A 25861-nucleotide genomic window follows, 5' to 3' on the forward strand; every position below is an offset into this window, starting at 1 on the left:
GGTCTGTGGACTTATGAAACAGAAATCCTCCTCTATTAAAATGAAGAGGAGAGTGTGGAGAGAGAACAGGAGCAGCCTAATGACCGGAGCCAGTCATTGCATGAAAACACAGGTCTACAGGAGCAGTGTGTGTTTCCAACACTGACCAGTGGCAGTCAGTCACCTGATGTCAATGTGACAAACAGGAAATATGCCCCCTCATTTGTTTACTTGATATGGTTGGAGCGGAAGAGGAAGAAGAGGGAGGTAAACTAAAGGTGAAGGTAAAGGCCCCACAGAGAAACAGCTGTTCTTTCATATCCATCCAAACCTCACTCTTACAGTGCTTACAGTAGTTTCACATGTGATGTCATGTGCATCTATCGAAAATAAAATAATACAAACAGTAGAAAATCAAGAGTCCATTAAAGCTTTCAAAGAATTCAAGGAGACCAGATGTGTTGGGATCGAGTCAAGATTTTAAAACACACAGGTTAGAGCAGTTACACACAGTCACGTTTCTCAGCAGGTCTTTAAACCACTTACACAACAGCTGTAATGGTTTGTGTTGCATATATTCTCTGGTATCTCAACACAAACCCACTCTTTAGAGAGAAATGCTGTTGATTTATGTCACTAACAATTCAACATGTATTACATTTGCGGCTATAAGATAACATCGTCGGTATTAGCATAGTTACACACAACATTCATGCACAGGGGCAGTTTTTTCACGTGAATACACAGTCGATTGATGAAGACACAGCACAGGTGAAATGGGAAACAGCTGGAAGACCGTGTGTGTGTGATATTGATTACATGAGCGTAAAGGCATCAGGTGGAGGAGGAGATTTGAAGTAGAGATTGAATCAACCTAGTGAAGTAGCTTGTGATCAGTAACTTTATGGATTTAAGGTTCAGGCCACTTGTTCACACAGAAGGAACATGACGACAGGTGACAGCTTATCTCCCTATAAATAGAACAGAGAACCTGCCCAGATACATTAAACAGGAGGCTCTATTTGTTAGACTTCTGGCTGTAGAGTCAAAGTGCTTTGATGCATAAAATATAATACTATCATATCACTGCTGAGCTGAGATCAGTTCAGTTCATCAAGGCAGATAATGCGCTCAACAATCCCACTCCCGAATGTTTTTAAACCGAATAAACATCCTGAAGTGGGTCAAGTGAGAGACATATGAGCCGAGTTTTGGTTCAGATGTGATGCTACAGTGTGACGCATGTCAGAGTGATAGAAACCATCAGTCTTACAGTCTAAGAGTTTAGTTTGTTGTTCATTACCAGCCAGTGATTGGATTTCTCCCTTTTTGAGGAGATGAACCGTAGAACTTCAGATCAGTAAATGCAGAGTTTTCAACCAGTTTTGGGCAGAAGGAATAGATTCTGTTTCTGTTACCAGGTCAAGACTGTGACAAGAAACTCACCCAGTTTTAAGCCTTGATATTAGTAAGGAGCAGCAATGGGAGTATTAACACTTGAGAACCCTGGCACCATATATGCTCTGGAGTTGCTACTTGTTTTAAAAACCTGGCACAACCAGTGTTTATGCTTCATGTTTGTGAAAGCTGGTAAATAAAAGTTTTCTACATGAACAAACAGTTTACTTCAGGTTTTAAAATATAACTGAAAATACAATGAATCTAAGCTCTGGGTGCAACATTGGAGCCGCCAACCTAACAACTATTTACTATTGAGAACTACTCACTTAACAATCAGACTGGTGTTAAGTTGCAAAGCAGGAACTCAGACAAGGATCAAAGATGTTGAAGTTAACCAGATTCAAACCAAGTATTCTGTCGTATTAACACAGGATCTTTCCCAATGTACATGAATGCATGGAAAGCACTCTGATCACAGGAAGTGATGTCAGAGGTTATAGAGTTGTGTTGCAGTGACCTTTGCTGTGAAATGATGGCCATGCAGAGGTCGTTTAGAGGTCATAGAGGACCTCCAGCACAGTGGCCAGAGACCAGGCCTGGGTCTCGCAGCTGAACTGGCAGTACTGTCCGTTCTCATTGGTTAGTTCTGGCAGACCCTTCCATGGAGACCTGCGAAAACAGAGTACAGGGCGATGATTATGACACAAAGTGGAGAATCAAAAAGAGGAAGAGGTGAACTGATGATGGTCGTACTTCTCCAGGTGGGTGTAATGTCGAGACAGCACATTCTTCACCAGTTTCAATGTTTTAGAGTAAGTTTCCTCTCCCAGTTTCTTGGCAAAGTAGAGTTTAGCACGAAGGAAGTAACCTACTGGCCACAGCCATTCCTGCACACACACACACACACACACACACACACACAAAGAGAGGTAGACAGTTAGCTTGTTAGTTTCAGTATGTGAATGTACAGTAGGACGTATGTGTGTTTAAATGATCGAGTGCAAACTATTACGTCTCCATTTCATAAGAATTTGGGGGAAATTTAAAGAATTCTCTGCTTTCTAACACTAAAGAAGTAAAATACATTTTTTGAAATAAACTGTTTCCCACACAGACGCAGTTAGAGAGCAGGCCTCTCTCTTGTCTCTGTTCCCCTATCTCTCTCTCTTCTCTCTCCCGCCCACTTCTCCTCTTTTCTCCATTTTTCTCTAAAATATTGTACAGTCCCGACCGTACTATGTAAAGTGCCATGAGATAATGTATGCTCTGATTTGTTGCTATACAATCAAAATTGAACTGAATTGAATAGAATCAACAAGTGGAACTTTGAAGGCTCAGTTCAGAGACACGTCCTCCACAGTCATTCTCTGCAGCAGCAAAGGCTGGTCTCACTCACCGGGCCTTGGTGGTAGTTGAAACCTTTTGCAAGGTTGTAGTTGTCATTGTCCAGTGCATTGTCATAGATGCCACAGTACACCATGTCACTGAGATAACACAAGCAGCGTGAGTATGACACTGAATATACAACAGGTTATCAAATGAGATCAGATACAAAACAATACCATTAATAGATTTTTCTCACTACACATTCTACTATGGTAAAGCTGGGATAAGCTGTGGTTGTGTTGCGTGTGAGTTTACTCAGGGTCAAGTGTTTTCATTCCAAGTGGTCCCAGTAGTTTGTTCTCAGCCACCTTCAGAGCCTTCCAGGCTTTCTCCACTGGGAACAGCTCCGGAGCCTTTACAAACAGAGAAAATTTCAAGCAGCCAATCACAGCTCAGCAACCCACTCATTGATAAGACTAAATATATAGTTAATTAACCAGTACAAGGAAATATGTGTTTTAACCAAATTTTTTCATTCAGACAGTATTTCAGAAAAACCTACCACCACCATGGCGATAGTGAAGTTGGGTCTCAGCTGATAGTCACACCAGGCGCTGGAGGCCCCGTAGCTGTCTTTGTAGATGCCTTTTTTATGTACCAGGTCAGGGTGTTTCTCATTGGGGTCCTCTGGTTCCCCAGACACCCAGAAACCTGCTTCAAAGGACTGCAGGAGTTGCTGGTTCCACTGGGAGTAGGAGATGAACGACTCCGTACCTGGAACAGAGTGGACACTGAATGTTCAGTCTCGGAAGTCTCTGTGTTTTTGTGTGTGTGTGTGGGGGGGGGCATCTCGTACCATTCCTGTGCACTTTTGCTCCATCATAAGGGAACAGTCCTTTAGCATGGAGCTCCACGACCCAGCGAACAGCTGACTTACTGAGACCGACTATCTCCACTGCTGCTCCATCTCTGGACGGAGAAATACAAATCCTCACATTAGGGAGGTTGGTTCTATGAACTTTTGAAACAATCTAAAAAATGTATCAATCATTTCAGTATTAACTCCAAAACAAAATTCTGGGTTAATGATAAGTATCGTATAAAAAGAGTGGTATGTTTGTATTTAAAGCTTTATCAATATTTCAGTCTGGAAAATTCACAGATATATTGGTGTCTGTATATATGTTGATGTCATATCAACACTCACATCAAAACTGGTTTTCACTGAACAAAGAGCATAAAATATTGCTTGGGGTGATTTAGAAATGGTGTAATGTTTATTAGTCCAGCCATCAGCTGATGCATTTATAGACTTGTTCACCCCCTAAATCTGTGTCAGCTTGAGCTTCAAATATCCAGTGTCAGTCGGGCTCTGGTGTGTATTACCTCGGAGAAGCAGGCATGCCTTTGTTCCTCGCTCTCTCACTCTCTCCCATTTTATCCATCCATGTGCCGCAGTTGAAGCGGTTTCCTCCAGTGACAAAGCCTGTGGCTGGATCCACTTTGGTAACCACGCTGAAGCCTGGAAAAGACGATAAGAGCTCAGAGCTAATGGAGCTGCCCTGAAGAAAAGTGTAGAAAGCTGCTCGTGGGGAGTCATATATTCAAAGCAACATGCGTCTGCCACACAAATGTGCACAGACACACACACTGACTACCTTCATCTTTCATGTGCATGTCAATCTTAGGTCCAGCGTTTCTCTCTCTGAAAGATATTCCCTCTAGGTGGCGCTGCAGAGCCTCCTGGATGACGTCATACAGAGGCTGCTCCTACACACAACACCAATACACTAACATGTAAATACACTACTTGTGTCTGTGTGTGTGTGAAGGTATTGTATGGTGAAATCAAAAAGCCAAACAAGCGCGTGTGTATGTACATACCACCTCTCCAGGTTTGCGGGGTTCACAGTCATCAGTAGGGTACATGCGTGTCACTGGGCAACTGAGAATTTCATGTCCCTTGGGAACGTGGGTAGCGTAGTCCTAAACAAAGTGCAGCATCATTAACATGCAGTTCTATAACATGATATTATACCAAGTACAAAGACATACTTCCCGATGATGTCATAGTGATCAAATTAATTAAGATACTGAACTTAACGTTTTCCTTTATTTACGGTGACTTAATTTTGTAATAAGGGCTCTTGAACAAAGGACTTCCACCACTTTACCATGAGTAAAACCACAACAAAATCAAATGATATAAATGTAAGTGATGACCATATTTCATGAACATAGGACATATGTTTGTTGGATCTGCCACAGGGATTTCTAGACAGTTGAAAGTTCTATGAATTGATATACTTCCCTGTAGTCAAGGGTTCAGCCTTGACAGACACTGACATGAACATTTGTCCTGTATCTGAAGAGTTGTGGAGGAAAATGGCTTTGACTTATACCCTGTTGTCTTGTGCTTTGTAGCTCATGCTTGTTTTACATTTATGCTTATACAAACAGGTTTGAGTGGCCGAACTAGGTCTTAAGATGCTTCCTCAGATACTGAAGGCTGCTGACAAGTGAGGAGGGAGGACTGGATCCAGGAAGTTGTGTGGTTTTTGAGGAAGGGTTTGACTGAAGTGTACTTTGCTTTTGGTACATCATGTAATTATTTCCCACTAACAACAAACTATTTTGACATTGACATGCCTTTTTTTTTTTTTACATTGTGTGTTGTGTGAGTGTGCCAGTGTGTATGCATTAGTGTGCCTACCTGGATACACTGCAGCCACCACCACACAGCATCACGACAATTGTATCTGGCACAGCGGCCCTCACCCAGCAGGTTGGGAATCAAACCGTGACGCAACGTCCCCGCAAAGGCCAGGATGATGTCACTATTGAGACGATGACACCAAATGGTTCATTTGAGTTTTCTTGCACAGTTTTTGATCATCTCACTGATCATCAAACATTTTTAGCGCTGATATTCAGATCACAAGCCTTTAAGATAAGAGCAGAATAAAACAATTTCCATGTGACAAAATCCCACAATCACTGATCAGTCACTCAGTGTGTTATCAATAAGAGTTAAGTTCATGCAGACACACACCGAGCCTCAGTGTGTCTCCCAGTGAGCAGCATCAGGCCTCTGAGAGCGATGAAAGTGTCTCTGCCCCAGCAACGAAAGATCCCAGAGGAGAAATGAGGAAGACCTGAGGGAAATTAAAACAATCAATAAAACAATTTGTTAAAGTATGTCACACTACGATCTGAATGCTGAAGTTTCCAATGTTTTAACTAGTTGTTGTTGTTTTTCTGCTCTAATCACATCTCTTCTCCCAGAACAGTCGTATTTTAGTCATTTAATGTCCTGCAGTATACTAATAACTACCAGTGCAAATATACGATATTAAATAATTTTTTGAGCGTTGGCATTTGTATTTTTTTGTGTTATCCTCACAGTGTTAATTCTATTTTAGTCAGCAAACATAAATCAATTAACAGGTTCATACACAGAGAAGAAAACATTTACAAGACTGTGTTCGTGAAGATGATGATCCACCATGATGTGTCACGAAGACGTGCTTTAATATTCTAGATCAAAATCTAGCTCGAACAAGTACAGCTGAGAAGTTTCAATTTCCAATCGATTACGTTGTGTTACATAGTTTGAGTTAACAGTTACTTCGTTTTACAGTTTGCTTTAACAACCTCCACATCTGTAAGACTTAGGCAACATCCATACATTACTCTTGTTTTTTGGAGAACACAATTTTCAAACTAAATTTATCTCTACCCACACAAGCCTTTTTATAGCTCTGAACCAGTAATAATCCCTGTCCTTATCTACACGCAATAAACACTTAGCATGTAACTACGCACGTACACTGAACATGCAAGTGTTGTTTCCACAGGAAGCATTTGGTTGTTAGTTGCAGAATTGTTGCAGATTGCTCAAATAAAAACTTGTCTCATTCAAATGTAGGCAGTTGTATCATTGTAAAATACAGAGTTGAACTGCTCAACCACTGTTAGCAAAGACAGCTGAGTCAGCCATGATTTTAATTGATTATTCATTTAGTTTTCTACACTGGTAGCTGAGGCTATTGCTGATTGTTTTGTTCCTGAGGAGGGTCATGTGATAGGACCCTGACAAATCAGCAACGGTTACATTGTGACGGACAAGACCTCATCAGCAAGCGGTTGTGAGTGTCAACATCATTGTTTCTTCCCATCTCAGACACAGCCCCAGATATTTCCAACTAAAACTGGGCCAGCAGTTTTTCCAGACTTCTCTGTTTTAGCGGCTGTAAAACTCTGGAGTAGTTTGGATGCTTGGCTTATCTGTGGCAGAGTTGATGCGTTTTTCAAACAAAAACATAATAGAATGTAAGTCAGAGGCTCAACTGAGAAATAAGCTGGAAATGAGATTAATAAGTGTTTGGTGCTTGGCTACCTGCGGCCAGTGAGACACAGCACTGTTCCTTCTGGCCTGTGATTGGACTGATGCGATAGGGAACATCCTCTATTTTCACAGAAAGAGGAGGGAGGGCGGGTAGGTGTCCAACTCCACACATCTGAACCGATCCCAGCGCCAGGTGTCGAACAAAGCTGGAGCCATTCTGGACAAAACTATTTGGACACGAAGGGAAACATTTTCCAGCAGGAATATGCACTTATTCAAAATGTCACAGGATATGACACATCAGTCCTTTAAAATCAGTTATCATCTATCCAACCTCGACATCTGTTTGTAAGTTGCATCCAGGGCTGTGGTATAGGTTGATACCAGGATGGCGTCAAAGTAGCAGGGAATGAGGTAGCGTGGGATGTGCTTCAGGAAATGAAACATGGCTCCTAACCACTGACCCACCTGCAGAATAACCACAGCATTGTTTCAAGACAAGCATGTTACTACTGAGCACAAAGACAATCTCATTGACCTCCATTGTATTGGGCTGGAGACAGAAATCTCAGAGATGATTACATCAAAGGTGAAAAACTAAAATGATCTGTAAATTGTCGTTTGAGTGAAATGGCCCTTTAAGCCTAAAACGCTCACTTGTGCCAGTGGTCCCTCTCTCTTCATCACTCTATTACAGACAAACTCTATCAGCCAGTCTCCTTGTCTGAGGTTAGCACACACAGGATGGCCCAGGTCGTTTTTGGGACGGATATCAGCGAACACTGATATCAGACCTGCAAAGAGACAACATCTGCATTTATACTCCTATCACACACAGGAAGAAATACCAGTGTCTGACATAAAGCTAGATTCGACAAGGCTAAATAAGGTGCCTCTTGTGTAATGTGTAGTGTGAGTTTGTAGCAAGTGTGTGCATAGTGTGCGTTGGTGTGTGATGTATAGTGTACAAGGGCTTCAATCATCAGAGGCTCATTTGTAGTGATAGTTTTTGCAGATGGCTGAATACTGAGCTGCTGTGGATGCTGTTTGTAAGTGGTTTGTGTCAGTGCAGCTTCATATATTATCCAATATCTACCTTGTAGTCCACCATATTTGAGGGTCTCCCATCCTGGGATGTTGTAACAGCCTCCACCATCTTCTTTTTCTTCGGCGTCACAGCGAAACAGCAGGAAATTCAGGTCTGCTAACGTAACCTTGGACATCAGCCTGTGAAATACAAAAGACTTTTAAGATAAAAAGTACTGTAAGGGAAATATAACAGTTGACAATAATATAATCATGTTTATTTCCCCTTTGATTGATCATGATTGAATCTCTAACAATGTAACCTTGATCATGCTGTTTCCTGTTCTACTGAATGAATTTTGGCCTGATTACTCTAGACACAGTAATCTGATTACTCTAGACACAGTAAACTGATTACTCTAGACACAGTAACCTTGATCATGCTGTTTCCTGTACTACTGAATGAATTTTGGCCTGATTACTCTAGACACAGTAATCTGATTACTCTAGACACAGTAAACTGATTACTCTAGACACAGTAACCTTGATCATGCCGTTTCCTGTACTACTGAATGAAATTGGCCTGATTGCCTTAACTAGGCATTGTTTGTTTTCATGTGCTCAGAAGATCTCAACCTTTGACTGTTTAACAAACCCCAACCAGAATGGGAGGGGTTAGCCAAATGTATAAAAACAAAGAACTGTTTTCTATCTGGGTGCATATTACAAACTAAACTTTGTTGTATGCACCATGCTTGAGGTGGTGACAATACTGTAAGAGAAATTTGTGTCTCGTTTCCTCGTTGGTAGGTGGGATTGAAGAAATTGCAACGACAGTACACACCTACAGCTTAACCACTTTGGGTGCTGCTTTCTACTTATATCACACTTTATTTTCTGTGCCTTCAGAGATTTTCCAGTATCCACAAGACAAATGCTTTAATTTTTTGATTTCCTAACCTGTCTTGAGCTGCTTTCAGATATGCACTGAGCTCTGCAACTCATCGTATTTTCTCCTGAGGAGGTGCATGTCTGAATACAAATGTCAGAGTGAGGGTCTCCACCTTATCTGGGGAATTTCTCAGCCTGGCATCCTAATATAAAGTCTGCCTCTGCTTGCTGCACCCGTCTCTCCTCCTCTCACCTGAATAATGTGGAGGATTTGTTGCTTTTGTGAACGCATCTGCATGTGTGAAAGGCAAACTCTGGGTACTCTCCGGACCCAATTCTTTGTTCCATGACCCACTAGCCTCCAGTAGAGATTGGCTCAATTCCTTCTCACAAATTATACATTTTACGCTTAACACTTGAATCTACATGTGTACTCACTGTGCCAAAGGTTTCTGCAATGCCTCTGGGGGGTTTTCATCTGCTACGCTGCCTCTCCTATACTTTGGGCTGAACTGGGACAGATAAAATCTCAGCAACCCCACCATCTTCTGGGCGGTGGGATCCAAACTGATCCTGTTAAGATGAGAGGGAGGGAATGTTCAATGAGACATTTACTAAACATAATAAACCAGGGATGAAAGATGCGCTAATTTATAGTGTGTGTGTGTGTGTGTGTGTGTGTGTTTGTGTGTGTGTGTGTGTGTCTTACCTGAAGGCAATGACACTACCAGGTGTCAACTTCTGAAAGGTGATTTCCTGCACAAACTCTGATCGACCTTTCGATGTCACCTCAGCTTGCTTCACCACTTCACTCTCCTCTAACTAAACACATATAAGGACAAGTTAATAAACATGACTTCATTCATTCATTCATTTGAATAATGCTTCGATCCCAAAAATAACCATGGAGATATTTACCGGTATATGTTCTTTTATTTCAACAGTATACTCTGGCATGCCATTGATGTAGGAGTCATCCCTCTTATAGCTCCCAGCATGCCTTTCCACTGTCCTTGCCTCCAGCACCACTTCCTCTATCTTCCCTACAGAGAGGAGAAGAGAAACATGGTCAGCGTTGGGAGCCTGGATAACACTTGACCTGGTTATATCTTACAAGTTGAGTGGTTGATATATAAGAAGAAAGAAGCAAAAGAAGAAAAAAATGTGCTGATGTTGTGGTCATACCAGGTATGAACATGGGCGGGACGTTGGCCTCATACTGGTGGGTTTTGGGGTTCCAGAAGGCTGTCCTGCACACTGACACCACAGACTGGTGCGTGCTGGGACAGTGACGAGTGACTGCAACAATGTCTGCATCAACCTGGTCTACATACACCTGATGGGGAAGATGTGTAGACAATAGAGATTATACAACATGATTTCTGATTAATGTAGCAAAGAAACCCAATTAGAATTTTGCATCAGAGATGGAGATATCAACTTAATGGCCATGCTGCTTTCTGTTTTAGAGTCAAAACCTTGAAGAGAAGGTGAAATGACATTTAAAGTGTGAGCTGATGTTTGCTTTGCTCTGTGTTCATACAGCACACTGGAGCTCTTCACCTGTATGAATCCCTGTGCAGCCAGCTCCTGGTGCAGCTTGTTGAGAGCCACTTTCCCAGCTATGATACCGCTCTGAAATCCAACCTCACCAGTGGAGGTGGGGGAGGCCGAGGGGTTCCACTTGGGGTAAAAACGCTCCTCCTTCACCACAGATATCTACAAACACACACACAAACCCGGGTTATCTGTTAATTTTGATATTTTTCTTCATTAGTTCCTATAGAACAGTAAACAGAAGGGCAGATGTGCGTTACATCAATTTCAATAATTCACTGTCAAATATTTTTGGTTGATGATTTGTTGTAAAAAACATTATTAGGTTTAGACTAAACATGTCAAGTTTAGTGTGAAAACAGATAGTAACATAAAATTAAGTAAATATCTTAATGGCTTTTTGCGTGTGTGTGTTTGTGTGTTAGAGTAACCTGATGTGGTACTAATTCATCATATCCTCTGGTGGAGCCAGTAGCACAGCAGGCCATTGAGACCATAGCAGAACTGGGCAGAGAGTCCAACGCTGAGCGCAGCTGTCAAACAAAGTCAAACACAGCAGTTATATACCTGCAGTTTCATCTGTTACATCTGAACACAGTGACCTCAGAGCTGGTTCTTTATCCAAGATTTTAGCCAAAGACAAAACAGAAAGAAGACCACTATGACATTTCAAAGTGGTCTTGTTCTATCCCTGGAATTTTGTGGATTCTAACAATTTATAAAAAAAATAATATGTGTCACAACAATAATAATAATCCTGACAGACACCCACCTGTATGGGACACTCGTTGTCATGGGTAACATCGAGGAACATGGCATGGGCGATGGAGGGCATCAGTGGGCGGAGACTGGGCTGAACAAAGGCTCCTACTGGCTCACCTCCATAGCGATGGACGAGTCGTCCCTCCTCGTGGCTATCGCCAGCAGACATGGCCTCTGTGGACAGGATGGATGTGTAAGAACAGAGATGATGAGACAGGAAGGACTGCAGTTAACACACTGCTGCAGCACAGACTGAGTTAGTGTAATTCTGGCCACATTCAAAGCAGCTGATGAAGGTGTTTTGCATGTGAGAGCCAACGCAGAATGCATTTCTATGTGTATTTATTTATTTATATTTCCACATTCATTCATTCATTTATTTATATATTCTACATTAATGGATGTTGTGTCTGCATATCAAGGCAGAAGGCAGGCTCAACACAGCACTGTTTTGGGGGAGAATGCAGTTAATGGCTCCAGTAGAGTTTCAAACAGTAATTTGGACTGTTCCTGTGTGTATGTACTGCTCAAGCAACATAAACACCTACCATGGCATCGTCTTCTAAATACACTGTATACGTTTGTACAGTGGATATAATGTGTGTGAGCTTTGAACACATACAGTACCTCGTATCAGTGATGTGATCCCTAGCCTGGTAACGAAGACATTATCCAGCTCCTCACTGCCGGTGAACAGCTCAGCCACCACATACAGGTTAGGACACACGGTTCTGGCCACGTCCAGCATGTACTGGTCAACCACAGCAAGGCAACACACCCAAACAAAGGGTTGAGTGTTGGGAGGGTGGGAAGGGTGGGAAGGGGAAGGGAGGAAGAGAAGGCAAGTAACAAATAGATTGGAAAGAGGGAGAAAGAGGAGGAGAGTAAATGTGAGGGGTATACAGCCAGTTATTGGTGACAGGGCTCAAAGCAAAAAAAACGTGCAGTCATACAGACCAAGAACAGAGTGAGTGTGAAGAGATAGAGGAATAGAGAGGGGATGAATGCAGTGAAAAGAGAAGAAAGAGAAAAACCTTCAAGTTAGTTCATGCAAGAGTATTTTGTACCTCGTACAAGGCTGCTAATTCCCAGCCGGTTTACAAACACATTGTCAATGAGCTCGTTTCCTGTAAACAGTTCAGCTATCACATACAGATTCGGTCTGACCACTCTGGCTGCATCTAGCATGGCCTGGACAAGACAATACAAGGGCAGTACAGACAGGGAGAGAAGAAGAGTCTGCTGTCAAAAGGGTGATGCTGACATACAATATGCATCAAGTTACAAAAAACAATTTCAACTCCCTGAATTTTACTATTTCTTCTCAGACTGTTTCTATCCTAACTCAAGCTACAAAATGCCACTATTGTAAAAGTACAATAAATACACAGGATATGGACACCCCAGCAGCTGTGTGCTCTCTACATTTAAATTGACCTTTGGCACGAACATGTCAGTTAGTGGCATTGGGTAAGTCTGCGGCTTATGCTTACTGTTTCCTGTAGGTATGTCATAAGATTGTCACCATGTAATAATCAGTTTTGTTTAGTATCTAGACATTGTAAATATCACTAAGCTCAAACTCAGACTGGACTCTAATTTAAACAAATGTGGCATTGTGGTAATTTTAATGGGTTACAGTAGCCAATACAATTCCTGTGCACTAGGCAGGTGTCCCTAAATAGTGCACCTGACCGAAGAGAAATATCTGCATAATATACAACAGGCCAACAATAATGCAACCCATTGATTCTTCAGCCACTTATTTCTGTAGACTCGGTTCACAACTCTTCAGTACTTTTGATTCAGCATCTGCATCTGATCACCAATTATTTACTCACCCATTTGTGATCTCAAAATTGTATTTGTTAATAAGCCCCTTCAGCAGCCGCATCTTATTTTTAAGGAGGTCCTCGTGGTTTATGGAAATTAACATCTAGAATAGCCCTCAGCAAAGCACATACCTCCTCTAAGTCCCTTTATAGATCCAGAATTTGATTTGAATCTGCACAAATTGTACACACTCATATATATCGGTCCCATAAAATGGCATTTTTCATCAAAATGCATGAATTATTTTTATATTACAGAGTGAGATGTTTTCCTGGATCTGCCCCCTGATCTGGAAACAAGCCAAAATCAAATGGGTTCTTCCTTGTGTGATGCTTCATTCCTCAACAACATTTTTTTGTGTATTCTTGCTAATCGCTGCCTTATTTATCCCATGCGCTTCAGTGACTGTTTTTCAAAGAGTTAATGGCCTCAACAAGCGGGGGGAAAACATCAGAAGATCTTAAATATAAGTACTCAAAAGAACAGCTAAAGGTAAACATGTTAAAAAATAAAAATCGTTTCAAATTTTTTGCAAGAGCGGTACAAGATGGTGACGCAATAGACACACCAGGCCGACTCTTCAGCCAAAGCTGTCTACACAGCTGACGAAGGATGCAGCCCCTGAATTGAGACCCAGCCCACATCTACTTAAATATGTGATAATATAATATTTGACCATACCTCAGCTACATGTAATGGTGTTGAGTGGCAGTTGTCCAGTCTGACTCCATGGAAGTATTTGGCTGTGATTTCAGTGTATTTCTGCATGTGGGCCCACAGGTATGGACAGTCCGCAGGGCCACTGCCATATCGCAGCTTAACACTGTCCCCCCAGCAGACGAGCTCTCGACGCAGATACACATTAGAGCCTGCACAGAGCAAAGATGCATGTCAGTACTGGGACAACAAAATGGTACCTTCAAGTGCAGATAGTTCAACATATAACCTGAATTTAGCTCTTAGTACCTGAGAGTCACAGGTCCTTAATGGCAGGTTAGAAACAAAAACATCAGCTGTACATGAATTTATGTATCAATTGGTTCATGTTACAGGTTTAAGAATTATAATTATCAGGCTCCCATTCTCACCTGGCTCAGCAAAGTTGCGCAGTGGATCATCTGACATCACCCAACCATTGTGAGCTAGAAAGTGACAGGTCTTGTCTGGCTGGTCCAGCAGCTGCAGCTCCTCCTGCAATGTCATGTCCTGATATGGGAAGGTGAAATACCTGCGACAGACAGATGAAACCACTGAGATTCAGCAAATTCTTACTATCATCTCGAGCGTTGCCAATCCATAAATGCAACAGTGTCTAATTCCCTGCAAAAAACACCACAAAAAATGTAAAAACATGCTGGCTGCATAAATGCTCATTTTCAGTGATCAGAGAATAACGTACTGCAGGTACTGCTCGGTAAGAGGCTGCATTAACACTAATACAATTCTGGAGAAAAGTTATACAAAAATATGTAAAATGATGATCCAAAAAATATTCTGCCCTTTTTTTCCATTAACACAAGGTGGTGTTTATTAAAAACTCAGAATACATTTTCATGAATTACTCTCAATAGTTGAAGCTTTCATTTTTTTATAGACTTTTTTAGCTCTTCACTCGAGGTGAAATTTCTAGAAATTTCTCCATTTCTATTTCATCAGCTTAAATAAAGAGGAACCTTTATTCTCAATGTCTTGAGGACTTTCTTTCTTCCTTCCAGCCCTCCAGCTTAGTCTTTTCCATTCCTCTCCAAAATCACATTTTAATGCATTACCTGGTAACCAGAGGGTTCTTCCTGCTAACAGGACCCAGCTTGGGGCCGTGGTCGGCCAGACGCTCGTACACTACATTTCCCACAACGCAGTTGGCAGCCTGGAGGGAGCGAGAAGAACAACATGATGAAAAACGATGGCCCTAAGTATACAGGTTCCCTTCATTTGTTAAAACTATGCTGCATACAGTGTGTTCTACTGTTTAAAATGCACCATATTCTGGTGGATTGTCTAGAGAAAATCAATACTGACCCTTTGGCACACACATTTCAACATCTCAGATCCTCCTCCCTGACTGCACTAAGAGCCAGCAGGTGTCATGTTTGACTCCAGCTGGCTGCCTGGTGCACTACAGCTGCCGTCTGACCCTCCTATAGTGCTCAGTAGTATTTTGATGTTGTTCTATCTGTTAATTATTTACAAAGGTGCCATTAGCAACAGTCCTGTCTGGTGCTAAGTTACACATCAGCTCACCTGCTCCTGATGTTGCTTCATGATGTGGTGCTGCTCTTCATTCAGCTGATTCAGCTTCTGTTTCAGCCAGTCACAGCACTCCTCAATGTGCTGTGGGGAGGAGCTATGAAGGAGAGAGAACATGAAGCATTCAACAGAGTTCTTCATACATGTATGTTTACATACTGCACATAAATGTACATAGACAATATTTCAGTTCAGTTTTACTGAAAGTGGCTGTGCTGCTGAACCGGTTCACTCTGTGTCAGAAGAAATTACACTGGTGCACTGTGACTGTGAGCAAGTCTTGCCAGTGAAGGTTGGGTGCAGCATGGGTATAGCAGCCCCATCTCGACTCAGAGCCTTTAGATTGCTGGGTATTGAGGGAGAGAGGAGTTCCACCAAAGTATGGATCTGATCAGCCCGAGCTGGGTGGAGCTTTTACAGACAGACTGTAAGACTGGGCCTGAGCTGGGTCACCCAGAACAGGGTTCACAATGTTGAAAGATCCTAAACATCCGAACACTCTCTGAAGATGAGTATGTGTTTTCTATGTTATAATCAGTGGTGTAAAGTAACAGAGTAAAAGTACTTCGTTACAGTACTTAAGTAGTTTTTTTGAGGATCTATACTTTCCTTGAGTATTTATATTCATCAGGACTTCTACTTTTACTCCACTACATTTAAAAGAAAAAAGATTTACTTTTACTCCGTTACATTGACATTGAACACCTCGTTACTCGTTACAAATTAAAATCTGAATATAATTGTCAATCTCTCATCATGATATTGGATTATCTGGACTGTGCATGTTTGCGCGAGAACGGACGGTTCCTCGCGAGGATTACCTGAGGGCGGGACGGGAGATAAGCCGTCAACCTGACTACCGGGGGGGGGTGTAGTCCAGCGCAAGACCCTAATCGTCCGGAGGAAACCTTGTTACGAGTTGTACTTCCTCTAGTGTCCAGTTTGATCGTCTTCTTGGCATTCCGCCATGGCCATGACCGACTCTGGAGGGGCCATTCTGAGGACCTCACTAAACCATCCAATGGGGAGTAGCGATGTGTGTACAAAGGGCAGGGATGTGATCAATGCGAGCACATTCCCCATCCATTTATTCCCTTTAGAATTATCCAGGTGCTCATGCAGGAGCTCGTTTCAGTTCAGTCTTTATTATTCGGTCTGAAATTTGGCCTGTTCTTCTCTGTACTAGCACTCTGCAGTTTGTTAACAAAAGAGAAACTATCTTATTTTGTTTGCCTAGAACTTGTTTCCTTTTGCTGAGCTATCATAAGGGTCACTGTGTATCATTCATGCTGCTGATTAGAAAGTGAAAGGTCCAAGTTTAGTGATAATTACAGTTAAAAAATGTTTAGTGGTTATACTGTGGTCTATTATTGGTCTTAGGAAGACTTAAGAGGCCCTTGTTTATTCTGTTGTGTTGGTTCTTTATTGTCCCTAGAAGATCAGATGCACTAGTCCAATACTATTTGAACCTCAGCATCTGGGGTTTGAATGTTTACAAATATACCTTATATGTATATTTTTGTTATAATTTTTCAGTTAGTTGAAATAAATCCTGATGAGAATAATTTTGGGTTGCTTGTGTCTGTATAGGGCTACCATAAAAAACACTTAGCATGTTTAAGTTTGGTACTTGTACTTTTACTTTTGATACTTAAGTACATTTCAACACCAGATACTTTTGATACTTAAGTACATTTAATATGAGCTACTTTAAGACTTTTACTCAAGTCATTTTCTTACGGGTGACTTTTACTATTACCGAAGTCACTTTCAGGTAAGATATCTGTACTTTTACTCAAGTATGGTTTTCAAATACTTTATACACCACTGGTTATAATTTATGACTAGTTGACATTTAGTGGTCATATTTGACAAAAGCATTGTGTATAACATTCTTGTCTTATCAATATTCATCCGTAGTTAAGAAAGGGTGACTCCACAGCACACATGAATTCATGAAAGCACTCAAACAACAATAACAACAAAAGCTTGTGGTTGAGGGTCTGACCTGTGGGGTACAAATGTCTCCAGGGCAGAGTCCATGTCCACTGTGTTACCATAACGACAGTACTTTGGGTCCTGGATGATCTTTAGGCCCTTCTTCCCACCAGTCTTACCTTGGTCTGGCTTGGTGCCTGATCACAAACACACAAAGAGAACATTTAAACAAAGTGTGGTTTAAGTAAATTAATCAGCACACGAGCAGCTTGGCCATGATAATAAGTTACTGGACACACTGAACTTAAACAGCAAGTACTGATGTTGACTTAATCTATATGCGTAATTCCTTTAGTAAAATGGCAACAACAGACAACTGTCTGTCAGGCCAGAGCAACACCCTGAATATTCCTCATCAACAGATAAATATAGCAGAATCTGAATTATTTTGTAGAGTTATTTTGAGACTGAGTAGTGATATTGCCAGCGGAGTGGTATTTCATTCAAACCAAAGTTCCTAACTGTAAGGGTCCGTCTATGTAAGGAGTCACAATTTTCATTCGTCTGTCATGTGTGTCTGAGAGAATCAGTTCAGGGATTTAAAACGGGGCTTATTTCTACTCTTCAAGTATACTTTTTTCATTTTCATATAAGTAATTTTAACATCATAACATTTTAGCAGTAGGTGCACAGGATGTGCTCGGGCTAAGAGAGCTCTGATGCAGACACTGAAGCTGCTATTGCTCTGCTGACATGCCTACGCCTTTCTGCAAACATTAGAAAGTATGCACTGTTTTGCAGTAATACTAAACAGTACCATACTGATCCTTACTGATCTACATACCATTCTGAAGATGGATTCTGAACTGCTCCACAGCACTGCTCACTTTGACCTGGAAGAACTCCCACAGTTTGATTTGAGGATACACGTCCTCCCACAGCACGCCGCGGATGGCCTGATACACACAACACAAATATTGTCACTTTTACTTAATAAATATTTATTACTATCACTGTTAAGGCCTGCAAAATGCTGCTGAATAAAATGACATTTGAACTGAACTGATATGGTTTCTCATAGTGATTTGTCTTCTCTCTGAGGATGTGGTATGGGCATCACACCTCTCAGGCTTTACTTATGTCATTCATTCATGTCACTATCTGAATTTACCAATAAAGGAATACACATTTCAAGTAACAGGCTGGAATTTTTTTTTATCTAACCTGTAAAACAGCATTAAAAACTAAATCTACTTTATATTTTGACAAAGGTTATCATGTATTATTAGGTGTTTTGTTACATCCCAGTGGCACAGCATGATGTTAAGATTAATTATGTTTTCAACTCACACAAATCCCACTGGTTGTCACATGTCTATCCTCACAGCTCAGTAAATGAATGGCAAAAATACTTTATTTACACAGTGCGTTTGTAGTGTTATTGACCACTCAAACTGCTTAACAGTCCACGTCCCATTCACCCACTCATTCATACAGTGTAACCATATGCTGCACTTTCTCTATTCGCACACATGGACTTCAGAAGGCAGACTGGAGGACCCAGGATCAAACCAGCGCCCTTCTGGTTCGTGGACAACCAGCTCCACCTCCTGAGCTACACCTTAGACCAGTCATGAAGTGTGTCCCCTCCTGTGTTTGCATAGACTGTACAACATGTGCAGTGTGTGGCTGAGCTGTGTGTGCTCACATTCACGTGGCTCTCATTGGTAATATCAGCAGGGAGGCCTTTAGCCTTGTAGCGTCCCTCTGCTACTCGGGTGGTTAAATGCCAGAGAGCCCTGTCTAATACCCAGGCTGGGCGCAGGTGAGGAGAGTTCACCAGGTTGTACCCACACTCAGGATGGTCTGTTATCCACACACTGTTAGCAGCTGCAAAGAAGGAGAAACAAATAATTAAAATCACCAAAAATGTCATAATTTTTGGTTCAACATGTTATTAAACAGGTTTATGTGTGATAGATGCTGGGACAGATTGTTTTAAATTGTTGGCAGTTATGGTGACAATGTGCCAGAGATTAAATATTGTATCTAGTGAACTTTATTTATTATTGAGAGAAGTCATCATATCCTGCACTGGACTTCATTTCATTAATTCACGCATCAAATTATTAACAAGTCTTGTTCAAATAGTTATGTAAGAGCTATCATATTAAATATAAGTTATTTACTTTGACTCTGTGAGAATGACATTTTTCTGGTACTACAGGATCAACATATACTTTGATATGTTGTCAAGTGTAAAAAAAGCGCTCAGTCTCTCTTTAACCTTTAAACCAGGCTCATTTTACTGGTTGACCTTTCAGGGAGGAGGAGGTGGTGAGCGCAGATGGGTGCACACCAAGCACACAGTCCTAATATAGGCAAGCACGAATAGTACAGCGCTGCACTGTCCTTTTACTTCACCTTCATGTTACTGTCACCTTCATGTTACTGTCACTCAATTGCTACAACTATAGTCTCATATACATACTGAACCCAACCTGACACTTATTTCTGAATGAGACATGAGATCCCAATGATGTGAATCTGTAACCTCACAAATATTTAACTTTTAACTTTCTTAAGTAAATCACTACATCTGTCATCTCTCAGATGCATGTGAATCAGCAGGAGAGCGTCCGCAGGATTCACTGTGAGCAAGTGTTGATAATGTGTCTAACATGCCATGGGACACAAAACCAAAAGAAACCAAAAGAATATTAATACAATATAATATATATAAGTATCTCAAGATATAAAAAGTTATGCAATACACAAAGGGGACACCGGAAAATATGTCAGCGGAGCTTTTGGTGATGATAAGGGCTGACGCCGGCATCTAAGTGCTACACTACTTCCTACCTCTACCTTCATCTGAACGCTCCAGAGTCTCCTGTGTTATTGTGAACGGGTCAGAGCAGAGAATCTCCTGCTTTGTTGTGTGTGTGTGTGTAAAAGGAAAAAAAGCCTCAGAAAGTCTGGACACAAATTTGCATCCTCTGAAGTTCATGTCTGAAATGTCTGGTTGTTTATGTATAGTCGGACGTGCATCTGTACATGTTGAAAGAGAAGAGAAGATACACATAACTACACATTAACATACTGACCAGTATGATTATACACTACATCGGTAATACAGAGCATGTTCCATTCTGTCCTGATCTTCTCCACCAGCGCCCCCACCTCTGCCCAGGTGTAGCTCTGACCTTCCGGGCTGAACTCAGGGCTAAACGACAGCTGGTCGGCTAAAGAGTAACAGGACCTGGACTCTCCAAGAGTCTGCAGAGGAGTGAGGTGGATCATGGTGTATCCTGGGAAAAAAACACACTATAATGTTCATGGTGGGAAACAAACACCCCATACCCCCTGTGATTCTGATAAGGGGTAATTTATGTAAAACAGTACATTGACTTTTAGTATATAATATTGGAATACAAGTACAGTAAATATTGTCTTCCGGCTCAGGACTTTTATGAAATATGTGAAACTTAAAAATTTAAGGCCAAACAAAACGCACACTTTTTTATCATCAATCTGTTTGATTAACTTTGATAATGTACAATGGCAGTAAAATGTGAAAAATAACCACTACATTATAAATGCCTGACTTCCTGCTTACAGATGTTGGTGCATCTAGATATTGTAGATGCTTATATTTAAAAAATAAACTGTAAATTGACACCATGACAGATATATGTGCAAAGTTTTTTCGTATTCGAACATGTTTAGCCCCTGAAGAATACAATTAGTGTGGGAGAAACAGAAGTAACAATTTTCCATCGCATTATTGAAGCAACTATGGTACTCAGGCCCTAATAACGATATAGTGGACACATAAATTCCCCCAAAATTAAAGCTCTTGTTCAGTTAAAAGCACTTTTTTTTAATTGAGCCAAACTGTTTCTGAAAAAATTCAATTTAATAAAATACACACACCTGACTCCTTGGCAACTCTGAGTCTATCTGCCCAGTCATCTAAGTGTCCCAGACATTTGGACAAGTAGGTCTGGATGGTGATGCAGTCCAATGGCAGGATTATATTATCTGCTCCAACACGAAGAACGGGATCAACCACAACGTATCCTCCACCTGACTGCTCTGTGTCTCTGCAAGAGACAAAGTCACGTCGGTAACTGTACAAGTTAGTGAGTACAATAGCTTTTATGTGCCTCCTAGGAACTAGTATTAGCATTAAAGACAGTGTCACAGAGTAAACAAAATCATCAACAAATTCAAATAGAAAGACTGTAGCAGAGTAAATCATGGGCGTCCTGAAAAGAAACAGCGGGACCTGGATCAGGGCCAATCAAATAAATTGTTTTTACCATGTTCAGACATTAGTATACCACAGGGTTGTGCAGAAATGAACTGCCTGACCCCACAGTGCAAATCAATACAAAGCAACTGTAATCAGTTCTTGTGTACACTAACCTTTAGTTTAAGTAAACTAAACCTTCAACATTACAGTAAACGCTTTAAGAAAGGCCTCCACACTGAGTATGGCTCCACAGTGAATCCATAAATGTGCCTATTATAAATTCACTCCAGCGAGATCCTTTGGCCTCTGTGTGTTAATTTCTAACCAACACAATGACCAAACAAACTGGGTTCAGAGTCATCAGTGAAGCCAACTGTCAAAAATATTCCCCTTGCTTTCCCTAAGTTAATAGTCTCCCCTCTTATAAATATCAAATAGGATCCTGGGTTAAAAATTTAAATGGTGCAGGTCGACTTTATACAGCTGAAAGGACAGACTGTTCTATTGCAGTAACAATGACCAGAAACGACAGCACAGTATGAACGTAAAGATGGAATTAAATCTGAATCGGAAAAAAACAGGATTTGTATATATAATCAAAGCCAGACTTTCCACAAATCTCAGTTTGGTCACCTTAAAACTAAACAATGTTTCTAACCCTTAGTTATTAGTGTCCAACATGCACTTTCCTCAGAATGGAAGGAGAACTACATGATGACACTCTTCCATTTTTGCTGACATCCTAATAAATCAATGTTCATCAGGGCGGTCTTACCCATGTCCGAAGTAGTACTGATAGGACCCTGCAGTCTTGAGGTCTAGAGAGCAGAATTTATCAGAGTCATCCTCTCTCCCTGTTGGGTAGTTCCATGCCAAAACACGGAATTTGTTTCGTTCAAACCGAGCTCCTTCGATTGGATAGTTGCTGTACACCTGAACCCTCCTACCCTGAAGACTGGGACCAAGGCGGAACTGCAGCTCAAATCCTGAGGAGACAAAAATGTTTTGACTGTGGCAAACGCATACACACATGCTGTTGATGTTGGCTTTGATGCAGTATAACAACATTTAAAAAAAGACGTAAAAAAGTTAAACACTGGTGGAAGTGTGTACACATACAGACAGAAATGTATATAGTTACAGTGAAGGAGTAAGAGACTGCATTCACTCAGTGCACAAGTTAAATCGAGGTAGTGCAGAAAGACTTATTGATCAGTTCCTGCCCTGAGGTAGAAGTCGTCAGTTTTGGAAAACCTTGAACATTTATTTATAGTCCTCTCCCCAATATTTAGTGCAGTGGTCACGGGTCTTTGTCGGTGTTTTGGACCTTCAGACAGTGACCGGCCTTCCAGGACAGGGGTCATCTACCAGGCTCTCTCTGCTAAGTTTGAAATGAGTAGCCAACTTCTTCACCACTCTGTAAAATGAGGTCTACTGCCCTAGTGTTACCACCAAGTCCTTATGGACCTTCTTGGGTAAAGGTCCTGCAGACTGAAGAAGCTGATGACTGCACAAAGGCAGATGTTGATATGTTGAGTGCTGACTTGCAATGTTTTTATTAATTTCAAACTTCCAGCAAAATCACTCAAAGAACTGAACTGCACATGCACGTAGAAAAAAGAGCTGCATAATTTATCTCGTTCTATCTTTTAGGCCCCACACTTATCCATCAGCCCGCTTATGAGAGGTGTTGTATGTGGTCTGTTTAATACAACCCTGAATCAGAAAAAGTTGGGACAGTATGTTACATTTAAAATGTTGGTGATTTCGTGCTGTATAGATAAAATTGAACTGAATTAAATTAGAATTTCCTTTTCTTATTATTATTTTAAATACTCATACCAAGACACAGTTCTGCTGCTTTAAAAAAAACAAACAAGGAAAACTTCCCACCCCATCAGACACAGAGTCAGAGTGTGTGCCTCATCCTCATCAAGCTGGTGTCAAATTTAGTCAAAAGTAAAACATCTAATAGTTGGTAGTAAATCATTTTGCCATTTCACCAGAATTCTCTTGCTTATGAATAATACCGATGATTAAGTCATTGAGCTATGTTTAAAAGGAGCCTCACCTTGTTCAAGTCTGAACAGAGACCTCTCCGAGTTTTCCTTTTCGTTGAGCATTAGTACTCTGATCTGCTTCAGGTGCTGAGATAACATCTTGTGGAGATCTCCACGAAGTTCACTGATCCCTGGCCTCCTGTACAGAGAAAAGAATGCTTTAAAAGAGATTTATCTACTACAGGTATTTTAAAATCATCACTATTTTGCATCTTCTAGACTTTTATATCTCTCCATGATGAGGGTCTGTATTCTGTGACTTCACTGCCACACTGTGATGCATTGGCAGTATGTTGACATTATTCGGTCTGTACGTAACAAATAAATAAGTCAAGGCTGAAATCTTCCAGGCAGTTTTTGCACATCACCACATGGCTACATAGATTATCATAAAGACTGTGGACATCACTGGGTCAGATGCAGGAGTCGAACTTCAAACAAACGTTTCAGTGGAGCTGGGGGATTCATTTAATTATTTAGTCAGAGAGAGGGTTGTTTTTTTTATAAAAGCCTAACAGGTGGATTCCTTTAATGTCAAGTTCCTCAAATGCTTCAAGATTCATGATTTTGTTATTGTTACGCGTGATAATTTGCTAAATGTTTGCTATTTGTTGATGATTGTGTCTTGTGTGTATGATTTATTTGTTCTTCTGTATATTTAATTGTAGGTTTCTTTGTGGTTGTTTAATTTATAAAAGGGTTTAAATATTGACCAGAGTTGTTTTAGCAGTTTAAACAGATGTGCGTTGTGCAAACTGTTGTGACACAGCATGAGGAAGTTGGTCCAAATACCTTTTGGTATTGACTAACTACAAAATGAAACATATGATACAACACTGACAGCAACTATTTAGCATAATGAGACTGTGTATTTGCTATTTGAAAATGCTGTTTATACTTCTAAAACTTCTGAATGCTGCACTTTTAAAGCATAGTGGCAGTATTTTAACTTTAAAGTAACATACATGTGTGTACTAGTTCTTACCTTGCATTGCGCAATATATACCACAGGCCAAGCAAACAGACCGTTTACATTCAGGCAGGTTTAGAAAGGGCCCTGCACCAGTGGCCTTTATTTCCAGCTAAACTCACATGAAAGTACAATTAAACTGTATGGGCAATATATGTATAGCTCAGTGGACCCATAGAGGCTGGAGGGAACTTGAGGTTTGTTTAGAGCACAGCAGGATCAGCACAGTTACCTGCACTCACATCTCAGAGGGAGCTTTGGGTTCAGTCCTACAGCAACAGTAGTGGGATCATCCAGAGAAGGGAGCCCCTGAGCCCCCGTGAGTCTGCGCAGTGCTTCGGTCCGACCAGGACAAGGTCAGGCATCCGGCCCTTAATGTCACACTATTTATAAAACCCCTCCCTCCGCTGCTCACCCTGCCTGGCACTGAGTGTCCAAACCGACTGACACACAGTGTACAGCGGGGTTTAATGGAGGTGACGGTGGAGGACTGCAGTGGCGATGCAGTGAACCGGAAAAGCAGTTCCCATTCAATAGAGTGACGTTTTAAAGTCTTCTTGCTCACTAGCAGAACCGGGTTCTCTACAAAACACTGACTAACGGCACATCTAACTGTTGGGGACTACTTTATCATTCGGCACACTTACAATTTAACATTAGCATCTCATTTCCGTAGAACTGCACGCTAACACTCGGTTGTCACACAAGAGGTGGGCGGTGCCGTGAAGTTGGAAATGCACAGAGGAAAGTCACGCACCGTGCCTCCTTCTGATCTCCATGCTTTTACTGGGTCTAACGTTATTATCAATGGTTTCCTGTGGTACATTAGGTACGTTCACCTCTGAGCCATGCCGCGTTAAAGAGACATGAGCGACCCGTTTTGAAATGGTTCTCAACACGCGACAGTCTTTATCACATCAGGACGTGAACGTGGATTATTGAACGTGGATTATTGAACACATCGTGAAAAACATGAAGGCTGCAACACTCGGCTAAACTTCAGTCCCGGAGCTAACGCAGCTCGTCACTTCGCCTCACACCTCACGGGCTGCAGCCACAGCTCGATCGTAACACACCACAGTGCAAACACAGTGTAATGTCAGTGTGGTTCACCTGTCAGTTGTGCGTCAGGCCCGTCACGGCAGTAGCAGAACAGATCACTGACGAACCTGCACAGTCTGTGCTATCAGCAGTGGCGGAGCAGGGGGGCGGATACGTGCAGCAGACTGGGGCCTGTTACCGTAATAGCCCGAGTAAAGGGGGAC

The 25861-nt window shown here is 41.4% G+C and overlaps 1 protein-coding gene across 2 annotated transcripts; it reads right to left on the bottom strand.

The window, feature by feature from the left end:
* Window positions 1-440: 440 nt before the first annotated feature.
* Window positions 441-25861, bottom strand: agla (amylo-alpha-1, 6-glucosidase, 4-alpha-glucanotransferase a). 2 transcript variants are annotated; one of them, XM_053437428.1, is made up of 35 exons: window positions 25710-25861; window positions 23638-23765; window positions 22342-22552; window positions 21245-21414; window positions 20416-20619; window positions 19017-19198; window positions 18153-18264; window positions 17379-17505; window positions 15365-15467; window positions 14893-14990; window positions 14212-14351; window positions 13805-13992; window positions 11918-12041; window positions 11301-11464; window positions 10960-11061; window positions 10535-10690; window positions 10157-10307; window positions 9890-10014; window positions 9681-9793; window positions 9410-9544; window positions 8151-8281; window positions 7712-7848; window positions 7389-7522; window positions 7106-7281; window positions 5759-5861; window positions 5420-5543; window positions 4591-4692; window positions 4365-4476; window positions 4093-4228; window positions 3563-3675; window positions 3269-3480; window positions 3022-3119; window positions 2777-2864; window positions 2134-2267; window positions 441-2049 (listed from the first exon to the last, which is right to left on the bottom strand). In XM_053437428.1, the coding sequence occupies exons 2-35, from the start codon at window positions 23723-23725 to the stop codon at window positions 1932-1934; spliced, it is 4611 nt and encodes a 1536-aa protein (XP_053293403.1). In that variant the 5' UTR covers window positions 23726-23765; window positions 25710-25861; the 3' UTR covers window positions 441-1931. The 2 variants fall into 2 exon arrangements, with proteins under 2 accessions (XP_053293403.1, XP_053293402.1); XM_053437427.1 differs by lacking the exon at window positions 25710-25861 and adding an exon at window positions 24839-25274.

Source organism: Pleuronectes platessa, chromosome 13, assembly GCF_947347685.1.
Source record: "Pleuronectes platessa chromosome 13, fPlePla1.1, whole genome shotgun sequence".
Taxonomy (NCBI): domain Eukaryota; kingdom Metazoa; phylum Chordata; class Actinopteri; order Pleuronectiformes; family Pleuronectidae; genus Pleuronectes; species Pleuronectes platessa.

What these genes read in the sequence shown, in the direction of transcription:
- agla (XM_053437427.1), bottom strand. An exon ending in CCAATGAGAGCCACGTGAAT is followed by an intron (nt 18,265 to 19,016) that starts GTGAGCACACAC and finishes TGTGTGTATCAG; the next exon opens with GCCATCCGCGGCGTGCTGTG. An exon ending in TCAACTACCACCAAGGCCCG is followed by an intron (nt 2,268 to 2,776) that starts GTGAGTGAGACC and finishes GTGTGTGTGCAG; the next exon opens with GAATGGCTGTGGCCAGTAGG.